The sequence below is a fragment of the Passer domesticus genome, chromosome 21, assembly GCF_036417665.1.
Source record: "Passer domesticus isolate bPasDom1 chromosome 21, bPasDom1.hap1, whole genome shotgun sequence".
Classification (NCBI taxonomy): Eukaryota; Metazoa; Chordata; class Aves; order Passeriformes; family Passeridae; genus Passer; species Passer domesticus.
This window is the reverse complement of record NC_087494.1, coordinates 3,636,331-3,657,478: the sequence shown is the minus strand read 5'-3', so window position 1 is coordinate 3,657,478 and position 21,148 is coordinate 3,636,331. Positions and strand designations below refer to the sequence as shown.

General features: G+C 59.4%; 1 protein-coding gene across 1 annotated transcript; it reads right to left on the bottom strand.

Annotated features, from left to right (window-relative positions):
* Window positions 1-447: 447 nt before the first annotated feature.
* On the bottom strand, window positions 448-20,505 carry PIK3R2 (phosphoinositide-3-kinase regulatory subunit 2). Its single transcript, XM_064396333.1, has 16 exons — window positions 20,348-20,505; window positions 12,838-13,561; window positions 8,786-8,878; window positions 8,350-8,412; window positions 7,250-7,381; window positions 6,848-7,049; window positions 6,478-6,563; window positions 6,094-6,199; window positions 5,900-5,998; window positions 5,578-5,758; window positions 5,263-5,388; window positions 4,841-4,983; window positions 4,466-4,642; window positions 4,174-4,245; window positions 3,787-3,957; window positions 448-3,482 (listed from the first exon to the last, which is right to left on the bottom strand). The coding sequence occupies exons 2-16, from the start codon at window positions 13,175-13,177 to the stop codon at window positions 3,290-3,292; spliced, it is 2,184 nt and encodes a 727-aa protein (XP_064252403.1). The 5' UTR covers window positions 13,178-13,561; window positions 20,348-20,505; the 3' UTR covers window positions 448-3,289.
* Between the last annotated feature and the right edge of the window lie 643 nt (window positions 20,506-21,148).

The window sequence follows — 21,148 nt, the reverse complement described above, 5'->3', positions numbered from 1 at the left end:
GCGGGGAACGGGGCTGGCTGCCGGCAGGGCCCGCGGTGGGTGCGGGAAGAGGATGCAGCCGACACGTCCCAGCTCAGTGCGGGGGAAGCTCGTCGTTCCCCCGTTTGTTGCCGCTGTTTCTGGCCGTTCCTCAGCCCTCGTCCCCGCGTGCCCCAGCCCTGCAAAGCCGCGGAGCGCAATCCTGGCGCGATGGGTCACATCCTGCAGGCAGCCCAGGAACTGGGGCACAGCCCCACCGCTGCTGCCCCCGCACAACCTCCCACAGCAATCCAGGAGCCTCGTTCATTAACTCTGTTTATTTCTTTCCTCTTTTTTTTTTGGTTGTTTTTGTGGGTTTTTTCGAAGTACCGTACAAAAAAAAAATCCTCTTACAGTAACAAATACTGGGTTTACATTAGTAAACATCAACAGAAAGAGCAGAGAGCACTACTGCTGGTAACGGACAGCTCGGGGGGCAGGTTATTCTTTATTGCATATACCTAGAAACTAAAACCTCACGCAGCCACCACGTCCTCTCCGAGCACAAAGCCTCCACTGGCACCTTGGGGGTCACACAGGGGAGCCTGGAGCCCCCCCAGAGCAGGGACACGGAGGGACAAGCCCCAGAGTGTGCCCCGGGGAGCAGGAACAGCCATGTGGCACCCACGGGACGCGGGTGTGCGGCTCGGCTGGGGGACGTGGGCGTCACAAGCAGCAAAGCACAGCCTCAAAACACGGCTGGGTTCAGAACGAGCCAAAGCAGCAAAGGACAAATCACAACGAGCTGATGCTGGGGGAGCCCCGGGGTGGAAGCCCAGCCCGGGGAGAGCAGGGGAAAGCTGCTGTTGAAGGAGCTGAGTGAAGCACCGTCAGGGAAAGGCAGCCCTGGGGAAGGGCATCTTCCTCCTCGTCGTACACAGGACGTGAGCAGTGCCCTGTCAAGGACAGGCTGCCAGCAGGCAGGGAAGGCAGTGCTGCAGGAGGGGGGTGACTGTGACCCTCCTTGGGCTGTGGCTGGACAGCAGGAAGGGACAGCACGGGGAGAACAACAGAAATTCAGCCAAAAGGAGAAAAACACAGGATAAAGTGGAGCTGGAATTTCCCTGGGCAGCAAAGCCAGGTGAGCACCAAGCGAGTGTTGACAGGTGACAGCTTCAAGCTGAGACTCTTCCAGATGCTCAGCAGGTCCTGGCATGAGCAGGGAGCAATCCCCCTAGGCAGGACTGGCCCCAAGCTCACGTTTAGGGGTGGTGGTGGAGGAACGTGGAGCCCATGGGATGTGGGGCTGAGGATCCCATCTGCCTGCAGCCTGTCCTATGGTCTGGGGATGTGCTGGAAGAGCAGGGACAAGCACAGGACCAGCAGAGTCCCCAGGATGAAAAGGTGTGGAACACTATCAAAGCCTTGGAGTGTTGGTGCAGCCCCCTGGTCACTCCACAGGCCCCAGGAGGCCTCTGGATAGAGCTCTGAGGACTGAGCCTCCCTGCCCCAGTCCCACGTGCACTCTTCTCTCACGTGCCCAAATCCAAATTATTCCCTTACTCATCCCTGGCAGCTTTTCCCAAGTGATCCCCAAAGCCAACCACAGCCCCTCCTGGGTCGTGCCCCCACAGATCCCCTGACCCACTGCCTGCACCTGAGCACCAAACACTGACAAACCAGACCCAAAAGCAGGGCCCAGGGCCTGGAGAGAACATGCAGAGCAGGGAATGGGGCTGTACAGTTTGAGCAGAGGAGAGCTGCCACAAGCAACAGGAATGGGGTGTTTGCTCCAGCAGCCCCAGCTCCAGAAGGATCTGGGGACAAGCCCAGAGCAAGGCAAGCAGCAGAGCTGGCCAGGGAGGGAGGGACAGTGCGGTCCCCAACGCAGGTGGCACATCAAGGACAGGATGCAGGCACAGCATGAGCACAGAGCACCCCATGGATCCAGCAGAACCCAAGCTGCAACGGGAAACAGAAGTGCCAAAGTCCACAGCATCCACTTGCCTGTCCCAAGGAGGAGCCTCCGAGAGGGAACGAGCCACTCTGGCAAATCAAGAGGAGCCAGGCAGCTGAGATAACCCAGGAAAGCAAATGCCACCATGGCTTCAACTCTCAGCTCAGCTTTTAAAGCTCTTCCAGGCCCACCTGGGCTGCCCAGGGGCGCTGTGAGCTCAGACACAGCGCCCTGCCTGCAGCAGCCAGCTGTGGTGGGCAGCCCTGCCCCAGCCCCATACAGTACCCACGATTTAAGTGCTTTGCATACGTAGTTCACCATCATGCAGATACATTTCAGCATGCCCTGGGCCCCACAGATGTGTCCTCCTGCAGCAGAGAGGTCCTTCATTCCAGGTAGGGCTTGTAGTGTGCGTTGGACTCCAGCCCTCTCCTGCTTCAGCTGCAGGGCCCGGGGCTGTGGCAGCCTGGCAGCTGCTGCCCACGCTGGGGTGGCACTGGGGGCTCAGCAAACACCAGCACCAGGGGAGCAGCTGGTCACAAAAAGAACCATATTTACAGAGCTACAGTCAGCTTCAATGGGTTACGTGTGCAGAGAGTCACCGAGACCGGCCGGAAACAACGAGCTGTGCATCCCACAGATCCTGCCAGGACAACACGGGTACCAACACGGATTTCACAGCTTCGCTGGCACAGCTAAGGCAGGAGATTCACGGCTAAGCAGATCCTCCCTGCCCAGGCAGCAACACTCCAGAGGTGGTTATGACAAGAGGGAATGGTGGCCAGGTGGGGCACAGCACAGAGCGAAGATCTCAGCCAGGGAGCCTCACTGAGGATGAGGTTTCTCCTTCCTAAATGTGTCTCTGCATGCAAGAGCAGCACCCCTCGTACCAGACACCATCACAGCCTGCGAGGCCAGCGAGGGAAGCCAGAGTGAAGGATGCACACACTCCTCCTCCTCTGCCTCCTCCGGTGTCCAGGCAGGGAACCCCTCGGTCACAGCACCGAGGAATCAAGAACCAAAGCTCTACAGTGATGCGTAGTGGGGCGACCTGCCAGCAAGAAGGGGATCTGACCTGCTTATCAGGGAAGGGGAGGGGGCTGTGCTCACCCCCAGCAATTCAATCACAACTGGATCCCACCTCCTAGAGGCTGGAGCCCACTGCAAATCTACAGCCCAGCCTTTCTGTCCCATCAGCCAACACGGGTTTCAGCTACTGACCAAGAGGGACATCAGAAACGGTCACAGACATCTCAGAGGCTCTGAAGGAGCAGGAGCACAGAGACTCAACTATACAGGGTGCAAGAGTCCAGAGCCAGAAAGCAGCGCCCTGGGGAGAAGCTGAAGGCAGCTGTTGTGTTGTGCATGGGCTGCTCATCTGGCTGGTGGCTGGGAAAGGACCGGGTGAGCCAGAGTGACATTCAGGGAGTCATTGTGCTGCACCAGGGACGTGTGCTTGTAGTGCAAGACCAGGTCCTTGAGGGAGGCGTAGAGGTTGTAGGGTTCAGCAAACCCATAGCCCGTCGCCGTCTTGTAGATCACGCAGTGCTTGGTGTCACCATCCACCCTGCCAGGGAGACACAGGAGCCTGGGTCAGCAGTGGGACAGGGGAGCACAAGCAGGGCCACCAAAGCACTGTTAACACCTGGCCCTGGCAGGAGAAGCCAAGGCAGATGGGAGCTGTCACCTCCAGCATCTGGCAAGGAGAGGGTGGAGGAATGCGGGAGCACAACCCGGGCCAGCCCCATCCCATCCCATCCCATCCCATCCCATCCCATCCCATCCCATCCCATCCCATCCCATCCCATCCCATCCCATCCCATCCCATCCCATCCCATCCCATCCCACCCCAGCAGCACAGGGACACTCACACCACAGAGCAGGCGTAGCAGCCCTTCTGGCTGCTCTCACGGATCAGGAAGGTGCCGTCCCGTTTCCCACACAGCATCTCCTCTGCCTGCACACGGTTGATCTTGCCCACGTACCACGTTCGCTCCTCGTGGTGGGGCAGCTCCTCCTCGTCATCCATCATGGAGTACTGGCTGCAATCCAGCACAGGCAGGGTCAGATTCCCTACATTTGGGTGTGTGGCCCTCACATCCCCCCACACCGCTAGCTGCCATTGCCCATCTGGCAGGGAAGACACCCTCAGGCTCCAGGCAGGGAGCTGGGATTTGCCCACAGCACGGGCAGAACCAGCTGCACAGCCTGTGCTCCCACATCCCCCAAATCCTACAGCACACAAGCAGGACACTCACTCCTCTGTCTCGTTCTTGATGCCCAGCCACTCGTTGATCTTCTTCTGCCGGGCACCCTTCTGCGTCAGCCACCTGGGGGAGGAGGGCAGAGCTGAGCGCGGCTGCAGCGAGCCCCGGGCGTGCCCATCACCAGAGGGCAGCAGCCGCCGCTGCCGGGGCCCGCCGAGCCCCGAGGCCGCGCTGCGGGAGCGGCTCCTGCCCACAGCGGGCTGCGAGCCGGTCCAACGAGCCCCGGAGCCCCGGGGGAGGCAGGCGGCTGGCTCCCGGGCCGCGCTGCAGGGGCACTACGTACACCAAGTACTGGTCCCGCAGCTTGCGCAGCTGCATCAGGTCTGGCTTGAGGCTGTTCATGCGCTTGTCGATCTCCCGGTTCTCCGAGGCTTGTTTCTTCAGGTCCTGCTCCAGCTTCATCTTGCTGTCGTGGATCTCTGTGATGCGGGACTTGAGCTTCTCCGAGTTCATGAGGATCCTGGGAGAGAGAGGGGGGTTTAGGCTGTGAGCCAGAGTGGGGGAGGCGGAGGAGGCAGCCTGCCAGCTCCAGCCCACAGCATGCTGCTGGAGAGACAAGGAGTCCACGTGCCTCGGCTCTGTGCTGAGCCAGGAGGATCCTTGCAGCCCCTGGGGCCCTTCTCCAGGCAGGGCAGGCCACCACCACCCCCATCCTCACCGTTGCACCTCCTTCTCATTGCCCTCCCTCCGGAAGCGCTCGATGTACTCCTTGCTGCACTTCTCCTGTGTCTGACACTGCTCCTCAAAGATCTTGATCGTCTCATTGAAGGCCTCGATTGCTGTCCTCTTCATCTGCAGCTCCTGGGGACAAGGGAGGGAAAAGCTGAGGAACATTTCCTCATATTTGCAACTCCTCTTTCAACTTCCCCAAAGCAGTTCTCTCCTTGCTGCAGGCAAAATATCCCCCTCTTCAAAACCCGTCCTCTGGGGAGTCCCTGTCCATGAGCTGACAAATGAGGCAACAGGTGCCCCAACTCTGGCCTCCCCTGTGCACAGCAGGGTGGCTGCCAGCACTCAGGGGGTGACACAGCAGCCCTTGGGGGTCTCAGGCAGCCCGTGGGGAAGGCAGTACCCACATACCTGGGACGTACGCGTGTACTCCTCATACAGCAGGTCGTACTCCCAGCTCTTGTCCTGGTACTGCTGGTGATAAACCTTCAGCTGCTCCCCCACAGCTTCCACGCTGTCCTCCTTCACCACCTGGTCCTGCCATAGGCACAGCCTCAGTCAGGACCTGCTCCAGCTGGTCCCACAAAACCCCGCAACAAAACATTCCAGCACACAGGGAGAGGGACGGGAGGGACATTGTCATCTACAAAGGGGCAGGGATGGATGAACAAATGCCCCTGGCTGAGGCTGTGCTTGCCAGCCATGTCCCTGCAGCACAGGCCTCACCTGCTGGTACTTGGAGATGGGGTAGAGCAGCCTGGTGTCCAGCTTGGCGTTGTACTGGGCGAGTGACTCGTGCCGGTAGTGGGTGATGAGCTCCACCACCGAGCCAAAAGTCAGGGGCTCCGAGAAGCCGTACTTGCCTTCCCGATGGAAGATCTTGATCAGCTTGTTATTGCCTCCCTTCCTGCAGTGGAGGGGAGAGGAGAGGGCACTTAGCACCACCCCAGCACCCTACACCAGCCAGAGACCTTGGCATTCCTGGAAGCACAGGGACGTGTCCCAGGAGCTGCAGCCCTGAGGCTCCCAGGGGATCCCAAAGCCCTACCTGAGCGTGAGTGTGTATTCCCCCTGGATCTTGCTGGAGGCATCACGCACCAAGAAGGTCCCATCTGGTGTGTCCCGCAGCTTCTCATTCACCTCCTCCCTGCGAGGAACAGGATTGTCACGGCCTGGGAGGTGGCCCCAAGGCTCACCTGATGGACAGGGCACCCCGGTGTGAGCTGCCAGTCACCCCCTTACCGAGAGATGTCCCCCCAGTACCACTCGGCATCCTGCAAGGGCGCGTTGTTCCCGTTGGCCAGGCTGGCTGCGCTGGGCTTCGGCTTCGGCGGTTTGGGAGGCAGGGCTGTGAGAGGAGCAGGGATGAAACAGGGTGAGCCCAAATCCCAGCTCCCCACTGGCAATCCCTCGGAGTGCTGAGTCCCCCTCCCTGCAGTGACTGGCCCGGGAAGGCCCCTTGGCCACCACGTTTCCTGGAGCTGCTCCAGGCACGTCTCCAGCAGCTGAACACCTTGAGACAGCCTGCAGGCTGTCAAAACACCCTCGGCAACCCAGTCACGGGGGCAGAGTCCACACCCAAAATGCCAGTGCCTCAGGCCCCAAGGAAGGGGGGTATCTCAGTACCTGGAGGCAATTGTTCTGGCTCCAGTTCCTTTGTCTGCAGAAGTGTCTCCAGAAACAGCACAGAGAAGTCAGGGCTCAGCTCTGGGCTGCATGGAGAAAAGAGACAAGTTAAAAACAGCAGTTGTGGGGTACAGCATGGGGGTATAATGTGGGGCACTGCTCCCACATCCCCTGGAATCAGCTGGCTCACCCCAGCTGCCGGACCCCAGGCTGACAGGGCAGCAAGGGCTCTGTCCCGGCTCCGCGTCCCACCTCTGTGTGCTGCCTGCAGTTTAATCCCACGTGCAGCCCAGCAGGGGCTGGACTCCTTGTCCTGGCAGGCACAGTGACCGGAGCTGGGAACGCTGCTGGGACCAAAAGCCTGACGTACCTGGCGCCAGGCAGCCGGAGGAGAAGGGGACCAAAGATCTCTCCCAGGGCCCGAGGGTGGAGGCTGTTGCTCTCGGCCTGCTGCGATACCTTCCCCAGATGCCGGAGCAGGAACTGCAGGGTGAGCGTGTTCTGGAGCGGCACCGCAGGCGACTCCAGGGCCAGCAGCAGCTGCTTCCGGCAATTCTCTGGCTGGGGGATCTCTGGGGAGAGAACAAGACACGAGGGAAGAGCTGGGACAGCCGGCACCACTCTCCACGCTCCGGCTGCGTCACAGCGCAGGAGTGCTGTCAGCAGTGGGGGCTATGTGCCAGGCCCCACAGGGACAGGGCTTATTTTAATATCCCAGACGTGTCCACCCCACCCAACCACCCATCCCCAAGGCAGCCAGGGAGGCCCTTACCCTGCAGGATGCGAAGGATATCTCCGTGCACTGACACTGGCACCACGGGGGAGGGCAGGTCCTGCAGGTAACCTCGCAGTGCCTCGCCCAGGGAGTGCACGTCCAGGGGCTCCAGGTCACCCAGGGTCCAATCTGTCAGGGCACAGATTTCCCACGGGAGGGTGAACACAGCACTAGGCACCCAGCTGGCAGCTCTGGTGCTGCCAACACCCATCCCATAAACCATCACACAGCAGCCAGCTGTCATGAGAGCTCATCAGCACCACGAGGGAACTCAGGCAGCCTTCAGGCAACTCATGTGACAGAGGATGTGCACCCCAGAAATAAGCTGGCTCTGGGAACCCCAGCAGTTCCCCCTGGGAGAGGGCAGAGGTCATTCTGGGTACCCACAACCTTTGCCCTGAGCCCCAACACAAGAATTCTGGGCAGGCATAGCTTGGGTGAGAGTTTTGCTCTCCGCTGCCAGCAAGAGTCAAGCACAGACTGAGCAGCCACACACTGAACCCAAGAGAGCAAACACCTCCCTCGAACACAGGATTTTGGGAAGCACATAAAGCCTGTCCCAGGAGCACAGCCTGACAGCACTGTGTGGTTGGGGTTTGCAGGAACGCCTGCGGGAGGGGACTCGCCAGCGTGGTGCCGGATGAGGCCCCAGCCCAGCCAAGGCAGACAGCTCCCAGGGCTCCCCGGCAGAGACATCGGCTCCAGCCACCAAGCCGAGCTCAAAGATCCTCCCCTGCTTATTAGTGGCATGACAGAGCCAGAGAAACCTCCACCAGCCCATCAGCAGAGCACCCCAAAGACAGCAGGGGACAAGCACAGGGGTTCAGCTGTCTGCCTGCGAGTCTCTGAGCCAGCACCACATCCCTTTGTTGCCCTCCACAGACGGTGCCAGGGATCCCCCCTGTCCCATCCCTTCCACGCAGGACAAGGACGTGTTGGGATGGGGACAGCCCAGCCCCAGAGGCAGCGTGCTGGGAGTCAGGAACTGCCGGGGACAGGCGAGCCTGGCCTGGATTGCATTACTGCTGGCGCTGTCACATCCACTAATCTCCTCCATCTGAGCCGATTCGCCTCCACCGCGCCGAGCTGGTTCTTACCGGTTCTCAGCGCCTGCCTCAGTTCGGAGCCAGATGTCCTGTACAACATCTCGCTGTCCAACCCTGCGGAAGGGGGGACACTGCTGTCAGCTCCAGCACAGGCACTGTTTCGGTGCCAGCTGGGCGATGGTTGTGGCACGGGCAGGCGTGGATGGTGTCCAAGCCAACCCCCTGGTGCAGCCCCCCTTGGCCCTGGCAATGTGACCCCATTTCTCCATCCACCATGGCACAGATCCAGGCTGGAAGCACTTCCCAAACCCCAGCACCCCCGCAGTGTGTGTAGGTGCTCAACCCAAACACCCTCATGGGCCTCAGCAGCTCAACCCAGGGAGGAACATAAAAGCAGCTGTGTCCTGTGTGTCCCACAGAGCTCAGGGCTCATTGTAGGGTTTTGGGGTGTATCAGCGCCCCCAGTGCTCAGCATTGCCCCCCTTACCTTTCTTCTCAATAGCTTCCACCAGCTTCACCAGGAGCGGCGGAGCAATCTCGGGAGGGCTGAACTGCTCCTGCAAGTCCGGGAGAGGAGACCCTGGGGGAGAGGGAGGGAGAGAAGAGCTCAGCACCAGCTCAGGCCTCAGCAGCAGAGCTGGGCCAGGGCACAACCCAGGAAACTCCCAACAGGAGCAAGGAAAGCTGTGGCCCCCGCTGTGAGGCTGTGGCCCAGGCAAACACGGCATGCAGTCTGCAAGGAACCTGCCCAGGAGCCAGCCCAGCACTTGTTGAGCTCCAGCCCTGTCTGCGTGTGCACAGAGAGATATCTACTGCTCTGTGCAAAGGCCTGGAGACAGAGCCCACCCCGCTGGGGACCCATACCCCCGGGGCAGGCAGCACAGGGGTTACCAGGGCTCCTGGAGCTCAGGGCTGGGTCCCTGCCCAGCACAGGGGCTGCGTAGGGCTGGCAGCGGAGCGGGGCCAGGGAGCTCGCTCTGCTCCTCGTGGTGAGCTGTGATTAATCCAGCGATTCAGACAGAATGCCATGTCAGCAAATTCCTGCCCTTGATTGCTCGTTTAACATGGAAACCAGCCCTGTGCCTCCCCCTGCCCGTGAGCCCACAGCCTCTGTGCAAGCTGCTACAGGGCACAGACAGCCCGTGGCACGGGACCAGGGTCTCCCCATTCCTGGGGGATCTGCAGCCCCATGTCCCGTGGTATTTCACTGCCACTTCCAGAAAATCTCGAGGTTCTGGCTGCAGGCACCCCCTCCCCTGTGCATGCCGGGGCAGGAGCACGCAGGCCTGGCTGAGGAGCTGCCAGCAGGAGCTTTGCCGAAGGACGAGCGGTGCCAGGCTCCATCCCGCTTCCAAAGGAGCGCCAGCCGGAGCAGGAGGTTCCTCCAGGCTGGTCCACAGCACCTGGCAGACCCTGGGGAGCCTGCAGTGGGTGAGGACACCCAGCACACTCCACTCTGCAGAGGCAGAGCCAAGAGGCTGCTCCCCGTTGCGAAACAGCTCCGTTGTCATGGATCTGACCCGAACTCGCCTGGTGTGGTCTCACCACAAGGCGCAGCAAGCTGGAACTGCGCACCCAGCTCAGCCTCCTGCACCCACGGCCTCGAGGGGAGACAGAGCAGCCATGGGAAGGGAAGCACAAGGGTCAGGCACCCAGCAGCTCTGCAAAGGGCTCTGCTGCTGGGAGGGGGGACAATCCCCCAGTGGAGCGAGCTGTTGGGCACGGGAAGGGGCCCAGCGCGGTGCGGGTCGGTGTGGGGAAGCTGCAGGCAAGCTTCCAGGCTGGCAGCTCCCTGCCTGACCCTTGGGAAGGACTGAAGGGAGAGTAAATACTGGCGCTGCCCACGTGGCCCGGCCGGGAATGTGCTGCTTCAGCAGGCAGCAGCTTGTCTTTTTTTGTCAGGCACAGAGCGGGAGCCAGCAGCAACTCCTGAGCCTGCCGGGCCTCCGGGCTGGGCTGCCGCGAACAAGGCTGCTCACAGCACGGCCCGGGCAGCTGCGGAAATATTCCCGAGCCGCATTTTCCGCTCGTGTTCTCTGCGGAAGGCAAACACCAGCAGCTCGTAAATCCACTGGCAGAACGCGCCGGGTCTCGCTGCTCCGCGGGGCCGGCCCCGCTCCCGGGACAGCTGTGGTGCTGGCCCTGCTCCACCAGGGACACTGAGGGGCTAAGGGGTCCCTGTCAGCCAGGACAGGACCTGGGAAGCAGGCAAGGAGCTCCGTGGGGCTGCAGGAGACAGTTCTGCACCTCCTAAAGTGCACACCATGAAGAAATAAGACAGGCTTGGCTCAAATACGGTTTTTCCATTGCAAAAATGTGTCTTCCCAGCAGAATACAGAAATAAAGAATCACAGAATATCCTGAGCTGGAAGGGAACCACAAGGATCTTCAAGTCCAGCTCTTAAGTGAATGGCCCATACAGGATCAAACCTGCAGGCTGAGTGTAAAATGGCTCTGGGTGTTTGAACTGCCTCTCTGCAGGACCCACCTATGCCCAGAGTGGGGGTTGGTTCTGGGGATGTCCCCACAGGGGACAGGGCTGGCACTGGTCTCACATGCCCTGGTACCCCCACCCTCCATCCCTGGGCAGGATGCAGAGAGGCTGGCTTTTGGTTTCCTTCCCAAATTTGTCTTTGCTGTGTTTCAGGAGCTTTGGCATGTGTCTTGTTCCACCTCCCAGAGACCCCACCAGAGCCTTTGACCACCCAGACACACCTCCCCAAGCCCCCCTGAGAAGAGGGGAAAGCAGAAATCCAGCCCCCGAGGGAGCACCATGCAGGCAAGGCCAGCACATCCAGCACAGAGCACATCCCAGGCTCCTGAGAGGAGCAGCTTTCTTGGAAAGGCAGGTTGCAAGCGGGATGACTCAGGTCAGGCTCTGCTGCCAACCCAAACGCGGGGCCCGGCTGCATTCCCACCCTGCGGAGATGTTTCCTGGGGCCGCCCCTCGGGCTCCTGCGAGGGAGGCAGCTGCAGGGAGCTGCACCAGCCCCACAACCCGAGTTTCGTAAGACCCCAGAGGTGTTTTCACACAGCCAGAAGCATCTGCTGGGGTAGCCGTGGCTCCCAGGCACAGAGGGATGGGGAGGACGCAGCACGGCCAGCTGGGAGCGTTCCCTGGCACTCCCCAGCCCCTGCTGCTGACCCCACTCCTCCCATGTACACCAGCACGAGATCTTCTGTAAGGCATGGGAAGGCCAAGTATGGCTGTCACCCCCCCAGAGGATCACAGAATGGTTTGGATTGGAAGGGACCTTAAAAGATCATCCAGTTAAAACCCCCCTGCCTTGTGCAGGGACACCCTCCACTAGATCAGGTTGCTCCAAGCCCCATCCAGCTTGACCTGGAACACTTCCAGGGATGGGGCAGCCACAGCTGCTCTGGGAAACCTGTGCCAGGGCCTCACCACCCTCACAGTCAGGAATTTCTTCATAACATCTAATCTAAATCTCTCCCTCTTTTAATTTAAAACTTCCCCCTTGTCCTATCACTATCTGTCTGTACAAGAAGCCTCTCTCCCTCTTTTGTATAAGCTTCCTTTAAGTACTGGAAGGCCACAATAAGGTCTCCCAGAGCCTTCTTTTCTCCAGGTGAACGTTCCCAGCTCTTTCAGCTTGGCTCCAGAGCAGAGGGGCTCCAGCCCTAGGAGCATTTCTGTGGCCTCCCCTGGACTCCCTCCAACAGACCCACATCTTTCTTGCCTTGTCCAAACTCAGCACTGCAGGTGGGGGTCTCACAAAAGAGTAGAAGGGGGAAACCTGGGGGCTGCTGAGCCCTGGCTACAGGGTTCATGTGCCTCGGAGCCAAATAAACAGGCTAAGGGCAGGCAGCTGCCACAGCTCCACAGGCAGGGCTGAGGCACGTTGGCTCTCCCGCACCGGGTCCGTGCCAAGGCCAGGGGCTGGGAGGCAGCTGCAGGTGCAGGACAGCCCATGCCCAGCCCCAGGGTGGCTGCCTGGCCCCAGCGAGGGCTCTGCGACCCGCGGGGTGGGCTGGCTGCCAGGCAGACAAGCAATTAGCTCCAGTTCTCAGAAGCACTCTTTTAGACCCTGACTTTTCTCCTCTTGCCCAGAGACAAGTAATTGTGTCTCTCAGCAGGGCTGAGCAGCTCTTGGCAGGGAGCACTGCCCCAGGCGCTGCAGGGGCGGGGAGGTGGTGGTTGGGAGAGGTCAGGACTTATCCTGAAGGGAGGGAGCCTGGCAAAACTCAGTGGAGCAGGGAGAGGGACCATGGGGATCCTGGCTGGTTGCAGAACAGAGGGGGAGAAGATCTTGGAGATGTAAGAGTGGGACAAAGCTTGCCCCAGGAAGCTCTGCTGAGCAGATTGACAAGCTGGAGGAACAAAGTGCTTTCCTCTGGGCCAGGACTGAGAGAGGCCGGCTTTTGGCTGCGACTCAACTGTACTGCTGCTGGTGGGACAACCCAGTGCTGCCAAGCTGAGGGTTTCACCACTGTCTTGTGATGCCAGTCACACTCTGTCATCTATCACACATGAGACTGGAGGTGTACCAGAGCAACAGAGCACACAGCAGGGCTTACCTTGCTCCAGAGCCTCGGGCAGCCGGCAGCCGCTGGCGCCCGGTGTGGCAGGCAGGGGTCTCTGCACCCGGGGCCGGTGTGAGGGGACAGCGATTTTCACCGGCCCCACGTACTCCACGTAGGTGCCAGGAAAGTCCCCCTTCTGCTTGGTGCGCTCGTTGACGCCCAGGATCCACCCGATCTGATTTGGGGTCTGCTCATCTCCATCTTTGAAGCCCAAGGCTTGCAGGGCCCCCTTGCTCACGACCAGGATGTCCCCGGGCAGCAGGTCAATGTCCTCCTCGCGCTCCTTGCGGTAGGGGTAGAGCGCGCGGTACTGGAAGCCGTCGGTGCTGCCCATCCTCTCTGCCGGGGGAGAAGGGCTCTGAAGGGTGAGGCAGCACGTTCCAGGTGGGAGAGGAGGGCCCTCAGAGGCAGCTCTCCCCCATCAGCACTCTGAACTGTCTCTGTGTGAACCGGCACCCCAGGAGCCTGGTCTGGGTGCCCAGGAGCGCTTAGGTGCAGCCCCTTTTCCTCAGCTTGAAACCACGATTCAACCAAATTATGGAGCAAAGGGAGAAAGAGACAAACATAATCCAGCACTGGTGAGAGGGCATGCAGCAAAGAAACCCGAGATCAGGGTCTGTTTCACCAAAAAAGCCAGTCTCTTGGAGTCTGGGGAGGAAAAGCACAATAGGCTTCCAGCCTGGAACAGCCTGGCACGCTATGTTCCCCTTTCCAGTGCCTGCAAAGAGAAGAAGAATTGTCACTGCACAGCCAGGCACCCCACACCCTCCCGACACGCCAACATTCAAACCAGGGGTTCACCTGAGAGAGGCAGGACTCGTTTCTCTCCTACCTAGCAGCTGATGCTGAGCCCTGGATCCACGCAGGGCATGCTAATCCCGATTTACACTCCCAAAAGCAAGTGAGGAGCCAGAGGCTGCAGGCAGGAACGCTACCTCCTCTCTGCTACAGCCAAGCACCAGTTCTGCATCTTAAAGAGGTTCACCCCTGTTTCTTCAGCTTACCCTCCTCACAGCACTTATGCAAACAAGGAGACAACAAGTGGGACAAAACAGCCTTTATGCAGGATAACTTTTGCATACGGAAAAGGGTGACCCTGCACCCACCAGCTGCAGGCCCTGAATAGGAGCAGAACAAACAGATTTAACCTTCCCTTGTTAAATCGATTAAATTTCACAGTTCACCTTTACATCTTGCCATGCAATCCCCCACAAAGGCATCTTCTGAAGGGAGCTGCCCACAAATGTAGGTTAACCACGCTTTCAGCAAAAGGCTTTCGAGATGTGCTGCCATTCCCACAGAACAGCACTTCAAAGCTTTGCTCTGAGCAAAAAGTCAATTTTTGAACTTTTCAAAAGCAGCAGCAGCATCAAGTGCAGGCACAGGTTCTTTTCGCAGAGATGGAGGCAAAAGGAGTTAAAATAATCTTTAGAAGCCTTCAAGTCTACTTAGAGCTCCTAACTGCCTTTCAGCTATTCAGAGAGAAATTGAATATGCTGCCTGCCCTGCCCAGAAATCCACCAAAAAGAATAAACCTGGGTTATAACATGTTGTGGAAGAGATGTACGAGCCGGGACATTCCCACCAGCCAGGCACGTCCTCTTTTCCCATCCCCTCCTGGCTGCACAGGCCAGTTTTCCACTTCCCTCAGGCAAATCCCAGAGTTCTGGTTCCCGCAGAAATGGCGTGCGGCCGAGGACCGGACCTACAAGGCACCGGGGCAGGCAGAACCCAGCCTTCCCAGGGACACCCTGGGCCTGCTCGAATGCTGCAGGTCCTGTTAAAGGCTTGAGCTCAAACTCTTGAGTCTCATCTGAAAACTATGAACCAGCAGGAAGGTGCTTCTCAGGGCTGTGGGAGCCTGGGCAGAGGGAGGCGAGGAGGCAAAGGGAGCCAGGACAACCTTCCCAGAGGGGTCAGTGAACAACCAAGCATGGCACGAAGCCAGGGCTGCTCTGACTGCTGGTTGGACTCTGTGACAGGCACCAACGGTGGTGATCTGCAGATTTCAAAATAACCCTTCCGGGCCAGCAACCCTTTACAGTTCCTATCAGCTACAAATCCCTCTTTCCTCCTGCACGTGGTATATCAGCCCTGCACGTGTCACCGCATCTGCACGTGCTGCCACAAAGTCTGCGATCGGGGTGAGTCCCCCCAGAGGAGCCAGCCCCACCTCTCAGCCCGGCACCAGGGCTCCTTCCCTTGACAAGGACAAAAGGCACAAAGAGGCCATGGCACAGGAAACCTGTGCAGCAGCCAGAGCCCGCACCGCCTGCCTGAGCTCGGGCAGGCGTCCCAGCCGGGCTGTCTTTGCCATGAATGAACAGGCACTGCCCGCGGGGAGGTGAGGCACTTGCGGCCAGAGGCGGGTGGGGAACAGGATTGAGCCTGATCCAACTTGCTGGAGAGCTTCTCCAGAGCTCCAGGAGCAACACCAGACTGCAGAATTCATGGAGAGACCCTACAGAAGTTTCTGGGGAAGCAGCACAGCCCAGCATGGCCGCTGTGAAAGCTCCCACCATGCTGGGATAGTGGCTGCAAGGAACTTGCAGCAGAGCCCGCATTTCCCCAATCCAACCAGCCCCAGCCAGGAAAATATTACTTCATAATCCAGAGCATAAAGAGAGATTTATGACCAGGCTCACTGGCTGCCCCTCTGAGTGCTGCCTGTCAGGGTCCCCCAGAGCGGAGTCGCCGTGCCGGGGGCACCGTCTGAATGCCAAGGGCCTGAGTGGCCGCTGCCCGCTGGGCACGGCGCTGGCAGCTCCCCCTCCTCCCGGGGAGGACAGACCCCAGAGTGGCTCCTCCCGGGGAGGACAGACTCCAGAGTGCACCCAGAGGCAGCAGAGCCCAACCCCAGCAGGGTCGATGCCCCCCCACAGGCACCCCCAGCTTCCACCCGCGGATCCCAGCCCCGACTCCAGGCGTCTCCAACAAGCCGGTGCAGCTGAAGAGGCTGGAAGGACAAAACGCTCAGGCCTGGCAAACTTGTTCAGTAGCTTTTAAAAGCAGATCTGCGTGGAGGGGTGGGAAGAGGAGAGTGACTCTGGAGCACCAAGTGTCTCCAAAGAGCAGGTCCCACGGCTTCTTCCAACCGACTCCTTCCACAGCCTTCTTCCCTGGGGTGGGAGTGCAGGCACAGCTCTGTGCCACCGTGCTCCCCACGTCCCAGCGGGTCACTGGGCACACAAAAAAATCCAGAGAACTCAGAGCCAGGCAATTCCTGGAGAAGCCTCACCTGCTTTCCCCACACTCAGCCCAGGTGGGCACTGAGTGCTCACGAACATGAGTGAGGAGCCCCCCAGGAGACCCAAATCCCCATGGCTAATGCCAGCACCGTCCTCTCCAGGGGCAACAGCTGTCCTCTGTCCTGCCACAGACCCAGCCAGAGGCTTCTCTGGCTGAGCTGCAGGAAGGCTCTGCACCCTCGGAGAGCAGCTGGCAGTCTCTGGGGACTGGGAACACACACTTCCCAAAGCCCTGGAACAGCTCTTTGGAGAAGGCAGCGCCGAGAGGCCGGGACACGCACGAGCCTGTCGGCTGGAAGCACACCTCCGAGCAGGAGAGAGGCAGCACCTTGCCAAAAGATTTCTGCTGGGCCCAGCTCCAGCTTTGCTCAGCTCTCAGAGAGGAACCTCGTGTGTCTGTGCTGGCGAGCACTTGCTTAGGCTGCTCTGAAAATCCCATGCATCAGACAGCTAAATACCTTTGGTAAATCTATCTCAGTGCCCAGAAACAATCCCTCGATTCATTAACTGCTGTCAATACTTTCTTTGTTTAATACATGGGTTTGAAACAAAAAACACATTACAAGTCTTTTTGTCTGTGCCCAGCACATAAATAAAAGCATCTTAACATTTTAAATGTGGTTCCTGTGCTTTTTAACCCAGTTCCAAATACAGTTCAAAGTGCAGTTTAACTTGAAGCAAGACTGAGTTATTTTCCTTCCAGAGAGAGGAAAGAATGCATAAAAATATTTAAAAGAATATGCTCACAACAGTATAAGCAGCTCCAACCTCTCCAAGTTACATCAGATCCTCAGGAGCAAAACAAACACCATATCGAGTTTGAACTGCAAGCTACAGGCAAAAAGAACAAACTTTTCCTTTAATAAAAAGAGAAAATAGAACAATGCAATGATGGATGGGAATAAAAATGGACAGGGAGTTGCCTGCCATGGTGACATCTGCTGCTGCATCACATCCTTCTGACCCAGGGCAGCTCTGATGGCCTCAACTCCTGAAGCTGGCAATGGCAAGCACATCACGGGTCATCCTGTGCCCACCAGCACCCACAACACCGAGTGGCAGAGAGGGCAAGAGCTCAGCAACCCCTGATTTACAGTCAGGACAAACAGCACAGCAAATCCCTGCGCTGCCAGGCAGCTTCCCGAGCCCGCTGCCTCCCCAGCAGGAACAATGACTGGAGAAACGTCTCGCGAGGCTGGAGCCATGAGCCAGGCTGTGCAAGAGGCAGCAGTGCCACGAGGAGCTGTGGGGGAAGGAGCTGGGAGAGCCTGCAGGGAGCTGGGGCGGGCGGGAAGCGGAGCTGGACACGCTCCAGCAGCTGCCCCTGGGGAAGCGCCAGCGGAGCAGGGAGAGCTGCAGCCCGGGCTGGCCCCGGCGCTGCCAAGCCAGCTGGTATTTCCTTCCAAACAGGGAAAAGCTGCAGGGGAGGAGGGGAGTTATGCCTGAGCCGTGCCCCAGCCAGCCATGGGACAGCCAAGGCCGTTTTCACCTCTTCTTTTCCCCAGAAATGCTTCCCAGCCAGCCAGCAGCAGCTCCCCAGGAGCAGCAGCTCCTGCCCACAGCCACAAGCCACCCTCTGCCAGGGACACAGAGCATCTCCTGCTCACGCCTGAGTTTCATTAAATATTTTGCTTTATTCACCAAAGCCCGAGGAAGTGAAGGAATATCTAAAATATTTCACTGAAAAGGTCAGTGTCATGATTAGCAGGGACACGAGGAGCTGAATAAAACAGCATGACCAACACCTTCCTCACTTTTGGGAGACCCCGAGACCTCCTGCTCAAAGGCTGAACAGCATGAGAGCACCTCAGACAGTCTGCACACCTACTCCAAGACTTCTCACACTGTCCAGAGGCTTCTTCCTTGCTCCAGCTGAAGCTTGTTCTTTCTTAACCACCTGCAAGCTTTCTCCTCCTGCTTACAAGACGTTTTTATGTGGCCAGAGACTTTTATTTGCTGGCAGTGGGCAGAGAAGGACCCAGCACCCAACACCAGCCCCATCATCTCACTCCAGGCTGCTCTCACACCATCCCCCACGCAGCAAGAACACTAATTCCATTTTAGGAGCATTCATGGAGCTGGCTTTAGGGATATAGAAACCCAGGAGCTGTATTTTGGCAAAAAAATTACAGTTCTAAAAAAAACCTGAGTACATGAAAAAAAAAAATCCAACTGCTCTTGCTAACTTATCTGCTTAAAATCACATTCCCCAGGGTATTTGGAATTTATATGATTTATTAGCAGCTCTGCACAGCTCAGCAATCACATGAAGTAACCGACGAGGTAAGAAGCACCCAAGGTAATAGACCAGCATGATTTGGATATTGGTGAGAGAGCCAAGACCTTCCAACTTGAGAAATCCACCATCCCTTCCTCTGTCTGCTTTTCATCTTCCATTACCCAGCTACTTTAGCTCCAAGCTGCGGCTCCAGAGATTCCCAGAGGAATTAAAAGAGCCCTCGATATTATAAATACTCTTTTTCATTGTAAACACACCCCGGCACTCAGAGCTCTGACACGGCTCCAAACTGGCTCCGCAAACCACTCTGCTCCTCGCCACATTCCAGCTCCTCTCCCTTCCAACCCAGCGCTTTTGTCCAAGCGAGACCCAACCACAGGCACAGAGGATTTTCCTGCGTGCCTAAACCCTTGCTCCAGCGAGCTGGGAACGCGGGGTTTTGGGGCAGAGATCAGCTTTAGGAGGAACGAGGCCGTGCCACGAACAGATGGAAGCACGAGCTGCCCACGTCAAAGAGAGTCACCAAAGAAACCAAACCATGCCTTGGACTTTCCCACATGGTGGAAGGCTAGAGCAGAGCCCAGTCCAGCCTCGGGGACACACCAGCCCTTGGCATGTCAGGGAAGGGTGGGGGAATGGCCAGGAAAGCAGTGATTTAGGCTATATTTACTCAGCTGTCTCCATTCTCTGCTCTCACAGAGAAAGTCACAGGGCCAGTTCCCCAGCGGCCGCAAGAGCTGCTTGGGAAATCAAAGCCGCGCATTAATGGGAGGAGAGGCGGCCTCGGCTCCATTGAGAGCAGCGCTGGGGCCGCTCCAGCTCTTCGCAGCTCGCATTTCTCCACAGTTCTGCCCCCTGGTTTTACCTCCCATCGATCACAGACCCCCAGTTTAGGAGGTACATGACCATGGGAAGCTTCCTCCTCAAGGGGCTGAGAAACATCCCCAGGAAGAGAAGAAATGCAATGGCCAACCTCCCTGGGGAGGAGTGGGGGGCTCACGCCAGAGCCAGGGCTGGGGGGATGCCGTGCAAAGCCACCCTTGGGCTGAACCTGGCACATCCCTGGGGCACCAGGGAACAGGGCTCCAGCCTGGGAACTGCCGGGTCCGAACTGCCCCGGGCAGGGGGAGCAGAGCTGGGACCCCGAGAGGCCCATGGGACCCCCAGGATGTACCGTGCTGGGGGGTCCCTGCACTGTCCCCACCGTGGGGACAGTGGCACAGGGGGGATCTGTGATGGCACTGCTGGGCTGCAGGCAGGCCGGAGGGATTGGGGGGACAGCCCTGGCACCGAGGGGACAGGGACAGCTCGGGGGGGACAGGGACAGAATGGGGGGGGAATCGGGGGGCACAGCCCTGGCAGTGGGGGGGACAGGGACAGCTCGGGGGGGACAGGGACAGCTCGGGGGGTGATGGGGGAAGACAGGGACAGATTGGGGGGGAATCGGGGGGCACAGCCCTGGCAATGGGGGGAACAGGGACAGATTGGGGGGGATGGAGGGGCACAGCCCCAGCAATGAGGGGGACAGGGACAGATTGGGGGGGGGAATGGAGGGGCACAGCTCCGGCAATGGGGGGAACAGGGACAGACTGGGGGGGATGGAGGGGCACAGCCCCTGCAACCGGGGGGACAGGGACAGCTCGGGGAAGAATGGGGGGGGGACAGCCCCGGCAATAGGAGGGACAAGGGAGAGCCTTGGAGAGGATGGGGGGACACAGCCCCGGCAATGGGAGGACACAGAGACAGCCCTGGAGGGGACCGGGGGGCATAGCCCCGGCACCACGGCGAAGCCACACGGCGGTGGCACTGTCCTGGCAGCGGGACACGCTGCGCCGGCAGCTCCCGAAGGCTCCGGGGACATCATCGAGGCTGCCCCGTGAGGGACAGAGCCAAGCCCCGCGGCGCCTCACGCTGAGGGGGTCCCGACGCCCACCCTGGGCCCGGTCCCGATCCGAGCTCGCTGTCCCCGGTCCCGATGCCCCCGATCCCGGCCCCACCGCTCCCGGCCCCGCCGCACCTCTCCGCCGGCCCCATCCGCCGCCGCTCGCCGCCAGCCCGCTGCTGCCTCCGGCCCGGCGGAGCCTTGGACAGGCCCGAGCGCCGCCGGAACGGCCCGAACCCGCCCCGGAAACAGCCGACAGCAGACGAGAGAGAACGGAACTGCCCGAATCTATCCCGGAAATAACCGAGAATAGGCGACAGAGGACGGAGCTGCCCGAAGACTCCGGCCCCGCCCCTCCCGTGGCCCGATCGCTATCGGAGCCCCGCCCCCCCCGCGAGACTCTCCGGAAAGAGCCGAGGGGGCTCGGAGGGAGAGCGCGGCGGCGCCCCCTGGTGGCGAATGGAGAAGGCACCGCGTCGGGCAGCGGGATTGAACCGGGATTGAACCGGGATAGAGCCGGGATTGAACCGGAATTGAACCGGGATAGAGCCGGGATAGAGCCGGGACTGAACCGGGATAGAGCCGGGATTGAACCGGGATTGAACCGGGATAGAGCCGGGATTGAACCGGGATTGAGCCCGGATTGAAACGGGATTGAACCGGGATTGAACCGGGACTGAACGGGGATTGAACCGGGATAGAGCCGGGATTGAGCCGGGATTGAACGGGATTGAATCGGGACTGAACCGGAATTGACCCGGGACTGAACCGGGAACGGGGCACAGCACCGGGATTGACGCGGGATTGAAGCGGGATTGAGCCGGGATTGAAGCGGGATTGAGCCGGGATAGAGCCAGGATTGAACAGGGATAGAACGGGGATTGAAGCGAGAACGGGGCACAGCACCAGGATTGAACCGGGACTGAACCGGGATAG

What these genes read in the sequence shown, in the direction of transcription:
- PIK3R2 (XM_064396333.1), bottom strand. Translation starts at nt 13,177, where the DNA reads ATGGGCAGCACCGACGGCTTCCAGTACCGCGCGCTCTACCCCTACCGC. An exon ending in AGTACACGCGTACGTCCCAG is followed by an intron (nt 4,984 to 5,262) that starts GTATGTGGGTAC and finishes CCTTGTCCCCAG; the next exon opens with GAGCTGCAGATGAAGAGGAC. An exon ending in TGCTACGCCTGCTCTGTGGT is followed by an intron (nt 3,483 to 3,786) that starts GTGAGTGTCCCT and finishes TCTCCCTGGCAG; the next exon opens with GGTGGATGGTGACACCAAGC.